Consider the following 15,419-nt stretch of genomic DNA (forward strand, 5'->3'; position numbering starts at 1 on the left):
AAATATTTTTGTGTTCCAAAAATTGACAGTTTTTTTATTGTTGTATTTAAAAAAAAGCAAAATTTAAAAATTGGGCTTCGTCATACACAAGGGATACGTCTTGAGAGTCTTCACCCCAAATTTCAGCTAATTTGGTTTATCCCATTTCAAGATATCGTGGCACCCGTAAATGGGTGTACCCCAATTGGCATAATGGACATTTGGCATAACGGGTTTTCAAGAAGGACGTTTGGCATAATTGGTCCAAGACATCAGGGACGTTTGGCATAATGGACATTTGGCATAATGGACATTTGGCATAATGGACATTTGGCATAATAGACGTTTGGCATAACCCGTTCAAAAACCATAAAGGACGTTCGGCATATTTTTTTTTGTTTTTTTTATGAGTATTTCTCATTTTTACGAATGTAAATGTATTGTTTTTTTACCTTTTTTATATTACTCTAAAAGATTATCATTTTTTACGAAAAATTAGGTATCTCTTTATTTTTTCCCCAACAGTAAATTGTTTCCTTTTTGAATAATTCACAATAAAGCATTTTAATGAAGTTTCGATATTTTTATTAAAAATTTAGTTTCAAAGAAGGAAATTTCTGTTGTTAGCTTTACATTTTTCCTCTTTCAATATAATGAGCAATTATATTTTTTATGAAATTTTCCCTTCTTTTATATAAATTTCAACTTAAAGATGAGAAAAACCTCTTCAAACCTTTGACAATGGAGATAATTTTGCTTTTCTTTATATTTGGAGTTAATTTTTTTATGCAATTTTTTTCTCTTTTTTATATTCAACTTGAAGAAGGGAAATTATCTATAGATGTTCTCTTTAAGCATTTCGATAACTTCTGCATTTTTTTCTCTGTTGATTTATTTTTTCGCAATAACATTGTTTATGCAAGTTTCCTTCTTTTATTTATTCAAAACTAATCTTAAAGACGGAACAATTGTAAAAAAAAACTGTGCTAATTAAATTGATTTTTTGAATAGCTGTAGGTGAAAAACATAAAAAATAATGCGATTGTCAAATATTTGAAAAGTGGCAAAATGTTAATCTTTAAAGAGACTTTGATTGATTTTTACATAAAAGAAGGGAATATTTTATAAGCAAACTCAATTTCCTAATATTCAATTTTTTTTAGAGATTTTCCCTTCTTAAAGTTGAAATTAAAATAAAAGAAGGGAAAATTTCATAACAACTCATTTGTCAAATATTTAAAGAAAGAAAAAATGTACATCCATAAGGTTGAATATTAAAGAAGAGAAAATTGCATAAAAATCAAAAATTGCAAAATATTGAAAAAAAAAAAACAAACAGCACAGCTTTTGAATGATTTTACCTTCTTTAAGTTTAAAAATAAAAGAAGAGAAAATTGCTTTAAAAACTTATTGCAATTCTTTAAAGAAGAGCATACATTCTATAGGTTGAATTAAAAAAAGGAGGGAAAGGGAAAATAGTATAAAATTTTTATTGCAAAATATTTAAAGACTGAGAAAACTTACATAACTTTGTTAGGTTGAATTTAAAATAAAAGAAGGAAAAATTTAATACAAAAAAATAGCAGCAAAGTGTTTCAAAAGGATAAAACTCTTGATATTATATAGAATATTTTTAAATACATTTTTTAAGTAAACATTTTAAAGCCCTTTTAAGAAATATTCAAAAAGGGGAAAAATTACATCTATTGGGAAAAAATGACAAAGAAACTTGATTTCTTGAAAAAAAAATATCTTTTTAAGTAAAATTATCTGTTTAGGAAAAAAAGCTATACATTATTATTCTTTACAAAAAATAAATACTTTATAAAAAAAAGCCTGTAATAATTATGCCAAACGACCTTCTTGAAAACCCATTATGCCAAATGTCCATTATGCCAAATGGGGTACACCCAAAAAAAGAGCGAGCCGCTCAAATGCCGGTTCACTGAGTAGAGCGAATGAACCATGGCTCACAAAAAAGAACCGCGGTTCTTTTTCAACTTCGGGCTTTTAAAAGAACCATTCCAAGATGGAATGATTTTCAAACTTGTTATAAATATAAATTATTGAATTGCGAACAAATTGTAGCATAAAATTTATTTTTGAGAGTTGAAAATACAATTCCAAATTGAATTATAATTGCTTATAAAAAATAATCCCAAAATAACAATGCTGCCAAACATCACTTAAAAAAATTAAACTCATTTTCAGTTTCCTACTTTTCTTTGAAACTACAAAAGTAAATGATTTTCTAAACAAAATGAAAAAAAAATTGTTCAACTAATTGCACAATAATGTGTTATCAAAATACAAATTTGAGCACTTAAAATTGCTTAACTTGTCAAATATTTCCAAACATCTACTTTAGGAAAAAAAAACTAAATTCTCTTGTCCGATTAAACTTTAGCGTTTAAAGGCTTAATCGATTAAATCAGAATGTAGCAAAGAGTTTACAGAATATTTTCTCCAAATAAAATGCATTAGTTCAATTTGGACAAAAATAAACGCAATTTTAAAATTGATAGCGATTTCTTCAAAATCCTAGATTTAAGTTTGGATGCCATTCAATTATTTCAACGTTTTGGTTCGAGTAGAAGTCTTGACATAGAGATCAAATTATTTATAAAAGTCCAATGTGAAATAACTTTAAAAACCATAAGAGCCGTTCAAAAGAGCGGCTCTTTTAATGAGCGAACGAAAATGAGCGGTTCTCCTAAAAAAGAGCGGTTTTGCCCACCTCTAATCTTCATGAAACATAAGGAGTGATAGAAAATCATCTTTTTTGTGGATTTAATAAATTTTCTTTAATATGAAATTTTCTGATATTCTACATGTATGTAACCCCTTAAGAAGAACTTCTTAGAAGCTCTTTGATTGCACTTAAAGGTTTTCAACATAATCTCTTCGGGTCTTCGGGAGATTTAAAGATTAGCGTAATTAGTGTACTCTTATCAATGGCACAACATGCTGGAAATCATCTACGCGAGATGCCAAACAAGTTCTTCTAAAAGAAAATAAATATAATGACTCTAGGTTTCTTATTGCTTTGCTTTTAGAATAAAATCGTGTTTAATCATTTTCAAACAATCACTAGATTTACTCGCACGTGCTCACTCTCTTCTGAATTGAGCCATTTAATCAAGTCGCAACGCGATCGATTCAGACTTTGTTCACCGGTGCTGTCGTACGTACTGCACACCCGGCAGCACTTGAGCTAAGCCGCAGCCCCTGTGAGCTCAGCGGCCTCCACACCATCATCCAAAGCCCAGATATTATTGGTTGGGCGGGTTTTTGTTTTGTATTTGCCAACCCGCTTACGTACTAATCCGGTTTTGTTGTGTTCAATAAACCTTCTTTTCCTTTGGCAGGTTTTTTTTTCTCTCTCCTTTTTTCATCCGCGTCAAACGATGATTCAATAAATATTTACAATATTTACTTTATAGATTTGAAATAACAACGCCAGCTGAAGCTGAACCTGCAAGCAGCATCGGTTGATTGAGCTAAGCTGCGAGGCGGCAGTCGTCTTATTGCCGTGGCGCAAATTGCCCACCAGCACACGAGCGAGAAAGTAACACGTCGTCACGATCGCGATCGCGAATTGATCGTTCAACAGAGCCCCCGTCAGAATGTCATCGTCCGACGCCACCAACAACAGCCAGCAGCAGCAGCCGACGATGGCCCCGGCCACGGCTGCGGCTTCAGTGCCCATTTCACAGCCCACCCGGGTCACCCAGCCGCCACCAGCCACGATCATCAAGGAGGGCTGGCTGTACAAGCGCGGTGAACACATCAAGAACTGGCGCTCGCGCTATTTTGTCCTGAAGGACGACGGCACCCTGGTCGGGTACAAGAACCGTCCGGACGCGTCCTTCCAGGCGGAACCATCCAACAACTTTACCGTGCGCGGCTGCCAGATCATGTCCGTCGATCGGCCACGGCCCTTTACCTTCATCATCCGTGGCCTCCAGTGGACCACCGTCATCGAGCGGATGTTCCACGTGGAGGAGGAGAAAGAGCGCCAAGAGTGGGTCGAGGCCATCCGGAGTGTGGCGAATCGGCTTACGGAGGCCGAAGCGTACCAGGGCGGAGCGGGTCCGGGCGAGTCGAACGAGGACGTCGAGATGGCGTCCATCGCCGAGGACGAGCTGCTGACGGAGAAGTTCTCGGTGCAGGGCACGTCCACCGGCAAGATCAGCGGCAGGAAGAAAGTGGTGAGTACTCTCTGGGTGATGATGATATTTTGTTGCAACTGATAACACCTGTAAAATGTGTTGTACTGTTCTCTGCGGAGGACTGTCCTTGCCCGAGCAGGGGAAAATAACATGAGAATAGCAAAATGTTGTATTACTTGAGCTAAAATCTTATAAGTTGAATACCACAGTATTACCAAACCAAGGACAAAAGAAAACCAAAAATAAAAACTATTTCAATACCAAGTTGAAATTTTCTGGATTTTAGGACATTGCTTTAATACGAAAACTTGAATATTCACATGATTTTATTTTTTGGTATTCCCATGCCCTTGGAATATCAGATTTTGGTATTGCTGTGAACTTCCAGATACATGATTCTGTTATGATTCCATGATATTTTACCATCTATTGTGCCCTTGGTTGCCCAGTACCAAGGGCACATTTTGGTCGCTTTTTATTTGCACAAGTAATACCAAAATTTGGTGTTTTCATGTCGTTTATTTGACCAGCAAGGTTTTTCATGCAACAGGGAAGATTCCAAGTTGTTTTCAGTGATATTCTTCGCCACCTCGAATATGTCTGGCATTGATAAACAGCATACGTTTTATGTTTTTTCTTGGCCAAGCATCTGAACAAAATTAAGATTGATAAATAATTTTTATTTAAATCAAGCTTGATACAAGATCACCAAAAGTTTCTCAAAGTAAAAATTTTCCCAAAGTTTCAGAGATATGCCATAACAAAACTAAAATACCAACATTTTGTTCTGACCTAGAGAAAATTAAAATGATTTTACAAATTTCCAGCAATAAAAAAAAACAAACTTTGTGGTTCATCATTTCCAATGGAAACATTCGTTTTGGAACGTATTGTTGATGCAAAATTGACCTAGTCCAAATTGGAACAAATTGATCCATAATATACCACAAAAATATCAAAATTTGTTATCCTGACTTCTTGACAGTTATACAAATTTCCCAAAGGGTATTATATCAATAACTAGAGAAAAAAAAACTTGAATTTGTTTCGTTTTCAGTAAAAGCCCTTTAATAACAACTCGATTAATGGCACATAGACAATTATTCAGTCAATGATCGCGTTGTTCGTGTGATGTTCCATCTTAAAAAAAAAACAATCAGCTCCATAATCAAATTTGTTATTATTTTTTGTTATTTAATTTTACTTTATCTGTGGGCAAATTTTTACCAATTTTCCATAACCTAATGTGTTATTATTTTTTATTTAACTCATTATAGCTTATCTATGATCTATACCAAAAAGTTAAAAAAAGATAGTTTGATTTTTTTAAAAAATTGATATACCCTTCAAGGATATTAATAATTTGTTCAAAAATGTTATGAGTGTCCATAACTCAATTTATTGGTACTTTTTATATTGCTAAATATGGCTTGAACTAAGGGAAAATTTTGATAGGGTGTGGTGTGGTCTTTATACAAAAACTTTTATAAGAAATAATGACATTGAATGGAATTTTTAAATATGGATATACCCCAGAGGTAATGAGTGTCGTGTGAGCAGCAGCGCCGGAAAGATGGATTTTTGTGGCGTTCTTTTTGTGCTGTATTCGTGATCGTGTTCATATCATGCATGCGGTGAGGGGGGTCATTGTGCTAATGAATATTATTGCGCGTCAGTGTCGTTTGAGCAGCAGCGCCGGAAAGATGGATTTTTGTGGCGTTCTTTTTGTGCTGTATTCGTGATCGTGTTCATATCATGCATGCGGTGAGGGGGGTCATTGTGCTAATGAATATTATTGCGCGTCAGTGTCGTTTGAGCAGCAGCGCCGGAAAGATGGATTTTTGTGGCGTTCTTTTTGTGCTGTATTCGTGATCGTGTTCATATCATGCATGCGGTGAGGGGGGTCATTGTGCTAATGAATATTATTGCGCGTCAGTGTCGTTTGAGCAGCAGCGCCGGAAAGATGGATTTTTGTGGCGTTCTTTTTGTGCTGTATTCGTGATCGTGTTCATATCATGCATACGGTGAGGGGGGTCATTGTGCTAATGAATATTATTGCGCGTCAGTGTCGTTTGAGCAGCAGCGCCGGAAAGATGGATTTTTGTGGCGTTCTTTTTGTGCTGTATTCGTGATCGTGTTCATATCATGCATACGGTGAGGGGGGTCATTGTGCTAATGAATATTATTGCGCGTCATTATCGTGTGAGCAGCAGCGCCGGAAAGATGGATTTTTGTGGCGTTCTTTTTGTGCTGTATTCGTGATCGTGTTCATATCATGCATACGGTGAGGGGGGTCATTGTGCTAATGAATATTATTGCGCGTCAGTGTCGTTTGAGCAGCAGCGCCGGAAAGATGGATTTTTGTGGCGTTCTTTTTGTGCTGTATTCGTGATCGTGTTCATATCATGCATGCGGTGAGGGGGTCATTGTGCTAATGAATATTATTGCGCGTCAGTGTCGTTTGAGCAGCAGCGCCGGAAAGATGGATTTTGTGGCGTTCTTTTGTGCTGTATTCGTGATCGTGTTCATATCATGCATACGGTGAGGGGGTCATTGTGCTAATGAATATTATTGCGCGTCAGTGTCGTTTGAGCAGCAGCGCCGGAAAGATGGATTTTTGTGGCGTTCTTTTTGTGCTGTATTCGTGATCGTGTTCATATCATGCATACGGTGAGGGGGGTCATTGTGCTAATGAATATTATTGCGCGTCATTATCGTGTGAGCAGCAGCGCCGGAAAGATGGATTTTTGTGGCGTTCTTTTTGTGCTGTATTCGTGATCGTGTTCATATCATGCATACGGTGAGGGGGGTCATTGTGCTAATGAATATTATTGCGCGTCAGTGTCGTTTGAGCAGCAGCGCCGGAAAGATGGATTTTTGTGGCGTTCTTTTTGTGCTGTATTCGTGATCGTGTTCATATCATGCATACGGTGAGGGGGGTCATTGTGCTAATGAATATTATTGCGCGTCATTATCGTGTGAGCAGCAGCGCCGGAAAGATGGATTTTTGTGGCGTTCTTTTTGTGCTGTATTCGTGATCGTGTTCATATCATGCATACGGTGAGGGGGGTCATTGTGCTAATGAATATTATTGCGCGTCATTATCGTGTGAGCAGCAGCGCCGGAAAGATGGATTTTTGTGGCGTTCTTTTTGTGCTGTATTCGTGATCGTGTTCATATCATGCATACGGTGAGGGGGGTCTTTGTGCTAATGAATATTATTGCGCGTCATTATCGTGTGAGCAGAAGCGCCGGGAAGATGGATTTTTGTGGCGTTCTTTTTGTGCTGTGTACGTGATCGTGTTCATGTCGAATTATGTGGAAGGTGCGAAGCCGCGTTTTAGGATTCTTGTGTCTTTGTTGTTTTATTTGTGTTTCCATCTGGAGTATTAGTTTTAAAATTATTTTCATTTTTTACAGCTTCCTGGAATTTTTTTAAATCAAATGTTTACATGTAAATTTGTCTACTCACTATATGATTTATTTAAATGTTCATATTATTCCTTATCCTATTCCTTTCCTGTAATATACCACCTCCTCATACCATATATGATCAAATTGCTTAAATTAACGAAACTTTCTAAAACAGCATGGGAACCATCTGGAGCATTTATGTTTTAAATAACTGTTTTTTTACAGCTTCCTGGAATCATCTTGATTGTATTTATTATATTTATTTTATTTACTATATTTATTATATTTATTATTTATCATTATTACAAAACTATATGCTTATTAGATAATACACTACAGACTCACATTTACACTTACAAACATTCAAATCATTAAATACATTACGCACTCAACCATTTTCATCGGCCCGATGAAATTACCCTAACCCCCATTCCAAACCTCCCAAAAATATTCCGTTCACTTTTAAAAGTCGCATGGGTTCCTGCACTTTTGCCACTAGTGAACAACAAAAACATCCTCCCAAATCCCCACGGGACTGTATGGGCGTAGCCTTGGAGCACAGTGTGGAAATTTACGTTCTTAGATATTTTTGGTTGTACCGGGCAGCAATCAAATTGTCTAAGAATATTGAATTGACCATTGTGGCACCCCCTACAGCGTGGTGCAGACCCGTTATGCTATGCTATGCTATGGATATACCCCAGAGGTAATCAATAATTCGTTCGATTTTTTTTTTTTGTGTGCATAACGAAATATTTTATTATTATTTTTTATATTGCTAAAACTTATAATTTTTGAAAAAACAATGTTTTTTGTAAAAAAATTAAATGCTGGCTACTTAACAGATTATTTGAAAAAGTGTACTACCTTGCATTCAATCCTACGCCCATGCAAAAAGTGAGAGTCATGATTCCAATTTTTTCCAAATATTTTACAAATAATGCATTTTTCAGCATTGAAAATTGGACCATTAGTTTTTGGCATTAGAAAATGTTTGGTGGGACTTAAAAAACATATATTTTTTCGTTTATTTTTCTTTTCTTCGCTGTATTTCAGCATCTAGAGGTCTAATTTTATTGGAAATTTGCTAAACATTTCGAATAAAAATATTTTGAAGGATAAACAATCATTGACACTATTTTAAAAAATTGAAAGATGGCAACTTTTTACATTAAATTTAACTTTAAGTGGCTGTATCTTGAAAACGGTGCACTTTAAAAAAATCTGTAAGGTACTTTTCGATTGCTAATTTGATTTTACATTGTAAATAAAAGTTTTTTTTTTTTTTTGGCTAAATTTCTATTTTTTCTCAAAAATGCAAAATGTTTGTTAATTTTTCTCTATAGCTCAAAAAATGAGTGTTTTGTCCCCTAAAACATAAAAAAAAATCTAACAAATTAAAAAAAATGGTTATGGGAAACCATTCTGAATAGTTCTCATCAATACCTACAACTTTGATCAGGAAATTCCGTCAAAAGTTACATATTTTTGAATATTTTTGTATGGACAGCTGCCAAAATTATATGAAGACTTGTGCAAAATGGTTTCTTTGGTCATAGGGAAGGTCCCCACAAAGTTTGAGCCAAATCATAAATACAAAAAAAAAATATCGAAATCGGCCGATTTCGTAGAGAATTGCATTGCATTTATTACGTAACGCAGTTGAGGGGGAGAGGGGTCGAAGGCCGTGTTACGCAACATACATTTTTTTCAAATTTGTATGTAAATTTTGTTATGAGGGAGAGAGGGGGTAAAAAATTTCGATTTTTGCGTTACGTAATAAAAGTACGCTCCCTTACTTGACAGCTCGTTACAAGGAACCATAGTTGATCTTGTCAATTTATTTTTTGCATTGAAATGAAAGAAGTGATCAGCAATGGTTTGTAATCATGTTGTTTTGGGACCATCCACAAACCACGTGGACACTTTTTTCAGGTTTTGTTACTATTGTTACCATTAGTCCCAACATCAAAGTATCATAAAATCCTTGTTAATTTTATCTTTTCCCTTTCTAGACGCTGGAAAACTTCGAATTCTTGAAGGTGCTCGGCAAGGGCACGTTCGGCAAGGTGATCCTGTGCCGCGAGAAGACGACCGCCAAGCTGTACGCGATCAAGATCCTCAAAAAGGAGGTGATCGTGCAAAAGGACGAGGTGGCGCACACGATGGCCGAGAACCGCGTCCTCAAGCGCACCAACCATCCCTTCCTGATTGTGAGTTCTGACGTTAGTAATTTTATGTTATGGAATCTAATTTTTAATTTGTTTTTCCTTGCAGTCTCTCAAATATTCGTTTCAAACCGTGGACCGGTTATGCTTCGTGATGCAGTACGTCAACGGCGGTGAGCTGTTTTTCCACCTGAGTCGCGAGCGGGTCTTCTCCGAGGATCGAACCCGGTTCTACGGGGCCGAAATCATCTCTGCGTTAGGGTAAGTTTTCTTTGAAAAAAATTATGATTCATATTAGTGTGATTAAGCAGTCGTGTGCCGAATCCGAGCGCAATAACATGTGACTCAGGTGAACCTTATGCATTCGGTGGCGGGGAAAAACCCAGTCCAGCAGTGGTCGGAATTAACCGCGTGCGGCCAAAATAAACAAACATTTATTATTAGCTCGCGACGACGACCACCAGGCTGAAGAAGCGCGACATAAAATATAGATGCGATGTTGTTGAACTTTTTTTTTTGTGTGTGCAGTCTTGAGTTATTTTTTGTCGCACACTTGTTGTTGATTTTGTGGAATTCCTTCGCCCATCATCGGCGGAAGAGTGCACTGGTCAGCGCAATCGATGTGGCTGAGGAGGATTTCGTGGAATTGACTTTGCTATTTGCAGTAAAAATGTCATGTTTGTCGTTTTTATTGAAACTTTGTGTTTGGTTTCTCTTTGTTGTTGCGGTTTTAGCTAGCTGAGCTTTGATCGGGGTATCTTGCTCGCGTAGTTGAAAATGCTATTGATAATAAATATTTTGTTTTGCGCTACTTTACAGTTTATTCTATTGTTCAATTAGGTTAGATTCTTAAATTATCTTAAAATTTTAATTAGATTGAAAATATTTGAAAAAACTCGAATTTAAAAATCTTTAAAATGTGGATTAATTTTTAAATTTTAAAAGCAGCGAATAGTTTTCATAAGGCTTTCTAAACGTCTTACTAATCTTACGCGCAAACACACACAAGCTTAGATAAAAAAGCAAAGCAAACAAAAACGGTGCGAGGCAGTTTAAGGTTTTTTAAAACAAATTTTGAATTTTGTGATTACAGATACAAAAAATACTATCATAAATTCATTGTTTTCATACAACTTTGTTTGCAGATATAATGTTGTAGTAATGATACTTTTTTTGCTTAAGTTTTTTTTTCAGTTATACGAAATGTTCTCAATTGTTCTCCTTTCTATATCATCGTTGATCGGAAGGCACGTCGTCGTAGAAATAAATGCATAAATCGTTAAATGTTCATAACGATAAAATATTCTGCATTGTAACAAGTCCTTTCTATATTGTCGATGATCGAAAGTAACGCTGACGTTTGGTTCTTCGATTTCATCGTGGTTTAAATTATTTATATTAGACATCAAAATGCGCGAGTGTTGTTGTGATGAAAAAGACCTTCCCTTAGCTTCGTTGCTCGGGAGCTTATTACCTTATTCCACTAATATAAATAAAAGAAGCATATCATTCACGTGATGCTTGGATGAGATGCTGTGGATTCAACGGTCTCATGCGGTGTCGTCGGACATGTCGGATTAGTCTGCAAATACAAGTATTGGACTAACATTCCTACCCTTGTTAAACTGCAGGCTTCTTGGGAAGGCGCCGGTATTGACTAATAAAATAGGGGATTACCAGTGAACGGATGGTTGGCTCCCACTGATTATTTTTGATTCATTGTTAAACCCATTGTTGGAAGTCGAGCGAGAAGAAGGAAAACATTGCTCGCGAGCAAGCAAGAGAGAGACTTTTCTCTTGATGCTCGCGCTCGCATTTTGGTTCGCGTTTTTGCTCTCGACGCGAGCACTTTGTGCTAGCCGTTCGTCCAAAGCTAGCTAGCCTGGAGGAGAGCACGAGCAATCGGTGAGTCTCTCTCGGCAGCTCGGGACTCGCGGCGAGAACTCTAGAGAGAGAGAGAGGAATTTTTGTCGCGAGAGCGCGAGAATACCAACACTGGTTTAACTTCAGCTGATATGTCAGTAACAAAGTAGCAGCTCATTTGGCATGTCCATGTTCATACTCATTCTCATATCAAAATTTTAAAACTGTAGCTAGAAATTTGATTATTTTTCTCTAAATTCCGTGTCATTTCAAGCAACCATTTTTTGTTAAAATTTTAATGATTTTTGCTTTGTCGACTAAAGACCAAGCTTCATAATCCGATCATTTATCGAGAAATAATTGTTGGGAAAATCTGCAATAAAACATGGACGACTGATTTTCGACGCACGATCGATTTTGTTTAAATTTAGTAACTTGTCTGTATCGTTTCAACAGAAAATTATTTAAAAATGGGTTGGAATCTCTTTCATTATTGAGAATGTCGGAAGAAGATAAAAATTATTAATAGAGAACACGCCTCTGGGCTTTTTGCACTAAAGGAATCGACATGTTGTTTTTTTTTTTTTTTTTATTTGATATAATTTTTAATTAACCTTCATTTATTTATCTTTTAAATAGTAAAAAAATATCAATAAAATAAGTGAGTGTGCCTAGAAAGTTAAACATTTTACTGTAGCTTTTTATAGCTGAGTAGAAATTTATAATTCGGAATTCTTTAAATCTTTAAAGATCGAAAAGTGGATAGTATGCCGAAAATGGGTAGGGGAAGGTGGGGCAAGACGACCATATGGGGCAAGAGGAACAATCGCTCGTACGGCCGTAATTTTTACAATTTTGATTATTTCCAGTATAAGGAAATGTTGCTAGCAATGCAATTAGCTGATTCTACTACCACATAACCGCCAAAACGACGTAAACGCCACGGAGCATAAGATTGAATGAAGTTTTTTAAAAACCTTTATTTTCTTATAATATTTGGAAAGTACAAAATAAGACTTTGGGTTCGTTTTAAGGCTCATTTTATCAAAATGCAATTTTTCCTAGATCAGTAGTGTCCCTACCAATGACTTGCACCTATTATAAAGTATGATTTAACTTTTGGTTATATTTGTTGAGAGCTTTTAAAAAAAATTGTTCAGGTGGGGCAAGTGTACCATATGGATTTTTAGTATGGAAAAATACGAATTGCTGCAACAACATATTTTATTGGGAAATAAATACATAAACGTACTTAATAACTGATAAACAATTGTTTAAAAAAATGTCCATACAAAATATAGTGATATTATGAAAATTTCCTTTTTTTCATCTAAGTAATAATCTTTTTCGTAAAAACGGTCAAATTTTTAGTAAAATAATATTCTTTAATCTAAAAATGAAAGAAACGTTTCAAATACATCCTCATCTGATGTATCTAGGTGATAATAGTTCAATTGTTAGAAAATTAGCATGTTTTTTCATGGATTGTTCCTCTTGCCCCAACGGGTTGTTCGTCTTGCCCCACTAGTTGAGTGGAACATACGGAAAATAAAAAAAATTAAAATCATTTTTTTGCATTAAAAAACAGGATTTTTTGAAAACTTGTTCTATCAAAGTCTTAGTCAAGACCTGGAATAAGATGATTATTATAAAATCCGACAGATTTTTAACGTTTTTAATGGGTTACAACGATCATTTCCTTAGCTTGTTACACTTGCCCCACTTTCCCCTATATTTGTATATTAGGGTGGGTACGTTTTTCAAAAAGTTCTCGGATCAAGTTTTAGTATGGTTCCCCTTGTAGCCACGTGGTAGCTGCCTGACGTATGGCGTCGTGGTGTTCATCAAGCTTTCATAGCATGCTAAGGAAAATTTGATGCTTTTTCAGGGAAACTCGTTGATTCCGGAAACATCGGATTGTTTGCCGATGCGCCAGGTCTAGGGACAACGAATCCATATGCTCTCTTCGGGAAAAGTGTTCTCCAGACCATTCTCCATAGGCCTGACCATACCAGAAGTTGGCGCGTGATTTTCCCAGACCTGTAGAAGCGTTTGAACAAAAAGTTCCAATTTCCCATAGTAATTCCCATGTAAACTTTAACCCTGATGCGCGCAGCCAGTTTACTACCAAATGCGCTGATATTTGGCATGAAAGTCCCTATGGGCATGCCCTACAAGGGGAACCATACCAAAACTTGATCCGAGAACTTTTTCAAAAACGTACCCACCCTATTGTATATATTTATAAACTTATCCTATGGCTCCAAACAAAATTCAGAAATTTCCTCTGCAATATTGCCAAACGCATCTAAATCAACTATCCAACCAAAAAAATATCTCTAAAATGGAAAACAACGTTGGGAAAAGCATTTGACATGTATTTAGTTGAGTAGTTTTAATTTATTTATTGATATATTCAAAATTTATATTTAAAACTTTGAACATTTTTCATGTTTAACGTTTCAGCACATTCATTTTAAAGAAAACTCCAAGATAAAAAACAGAAATGCTCATCAACATGAATTCTGGCAAAGCATAATTTTTTCTATCGTCGATGAACAACCCAGTCTACAATGTTGTGCATTCGGCTGGCTCTTGCGCTGGTAACATGAGCTCTTAAAGTATTAAATATAATTAAACATTGCGTTTTGAAACAATGTTTAAGGATTCAAAAGAATTTCTATCGAGAATTTTAAATTTATTCAATTTAACTCATTTGAAACAACGCACTTTTATTGGCTTGATCTAGCAAATAAAATTCAATCTCCAGATTTACCATCGTGACAGGGCACATTTCACGTTCCTGCTTGGGACAACACAATTTTCTGTTTATTTGATAAACAAACGTCCATAAAATCCATTGCCAAAAAACGTGCGCCGCATAAAAGTGAGTCGCATTTCCGTGCACTTTAAGCCGAATTTCGCCCCGATGACTAATTTGTTTACGTTCAAGTATAGGCGGATACGTAGTTAGTTGACCTAAAAATTAGCAACTTGCTTATTTGGAGTTGCGCAGTGCATTAAGAATGACTCAATATCCCATCCGTAACGGCACTTCGTTATTCATTGAAGAACGAACGCGTGCACACACGTGCTAATGATTTTGTTTTTGTTCGCTCTTTTCACTTCTCCACACACAGATATTTGCACTCGCACGAGATCGTGTACCGGGATCTGAAGCTGGAGAACCTGCTGCTGGACAAGGACGGCCACATCAAGATCGCCGACTTTGGCCTGTGCAAGGAGCAGATCACGTACGGTCGCACCACGAAGACCTTCTGCGGCACGCCGGAATATCTGGCCCCGGAGGTGCTCGAGGACAACGATTACGGGCTGGCCGTGGACTGGTGGGGCACCGGAGTCGTAATGTACGAGATGATGTGCGGCCGGTTGCCGTTCTACAACCGTGATCACGACATCCTGTTCACGTTGATCCTGATGGAGGAGGTCAAGTTCCCGCGGAATATCACCGCAAATGCGCGCGATCTGCTGACTGGACTGTTGATGAAACAGCCGAAGGATCGGTTGGGTGGAGGGCCGACGGACGCGAAGGAAATTATGGTGCATCCGTTCTTCTCCAGCATCAACTGGACCGAGCTGTACCAGAAGCGTATTCCGCCGCCGTTCAAACCGCTGGTAACGTCCGACACCGATACGCGCTACTTCGATTCGGAGTTTACTGGCGAGAGTGTAGAGTTGACGCCACCGGATAATAATGGACCGTTAGGGGCCATCCAGGAGGAGCCGCATTTTTCACAGGTAAGAAAGGTTATTTGTAGGAGATCATTCTCCATTTCATTCATAAATTTAAATGTTTTCGGAA

The 15,419-nt window shown here is 36.8% G+C and overlaps 1 protein-coding gene across 1 annotated transcript in view; it reads left to right on the plus strand.

Moving 5' to 3' along the window:
* The window catches only part of LOC6039698 (RAC serine/threonine-protein kinase), a 51,786-nt gene that overhangs the window by 25,771 nt on the left and 10,596 nt on the right, over window positions 1-15,419 (plus strand). The window contains exons 3-6 of the mRNA XM_001849205.2: window positions 3,423-4,190; window positions 9,581-9,778; window positions 9,843-9,994; window positions 14,737-15,355. Coding sequence (XP_001849257.1) covers window positions 3,606-4,190; window positions 9,581-9,778; window positions 9,843-9,994; window positions 14,737-15,355 — 1,554 coding nt within the window. The 5' untranslated portion in view covers window positions 3,423-3,605. The remainder of the gene's footprint in view (window positions 1-3,422; window positions 4,191-9,580; window positions 9,779-9,842; window positions 9,995-14,736; window positions 15,356-15,419) is intronic.

This window comes from Culex quinquefasciatus, chromosome 3, assembly GCF_015732765.1.
Source record: "Culex quinquefasciatus strain JHB chromosome 3, VPISU_Cqui_1.0_pri_paternal, whole genome shotgun sequence".
NCBI lineage: Eukaryota > Metazoa > Arthropoda > Insecta > Diptera > Culicidae > Culex > Culex quinquefasciatus.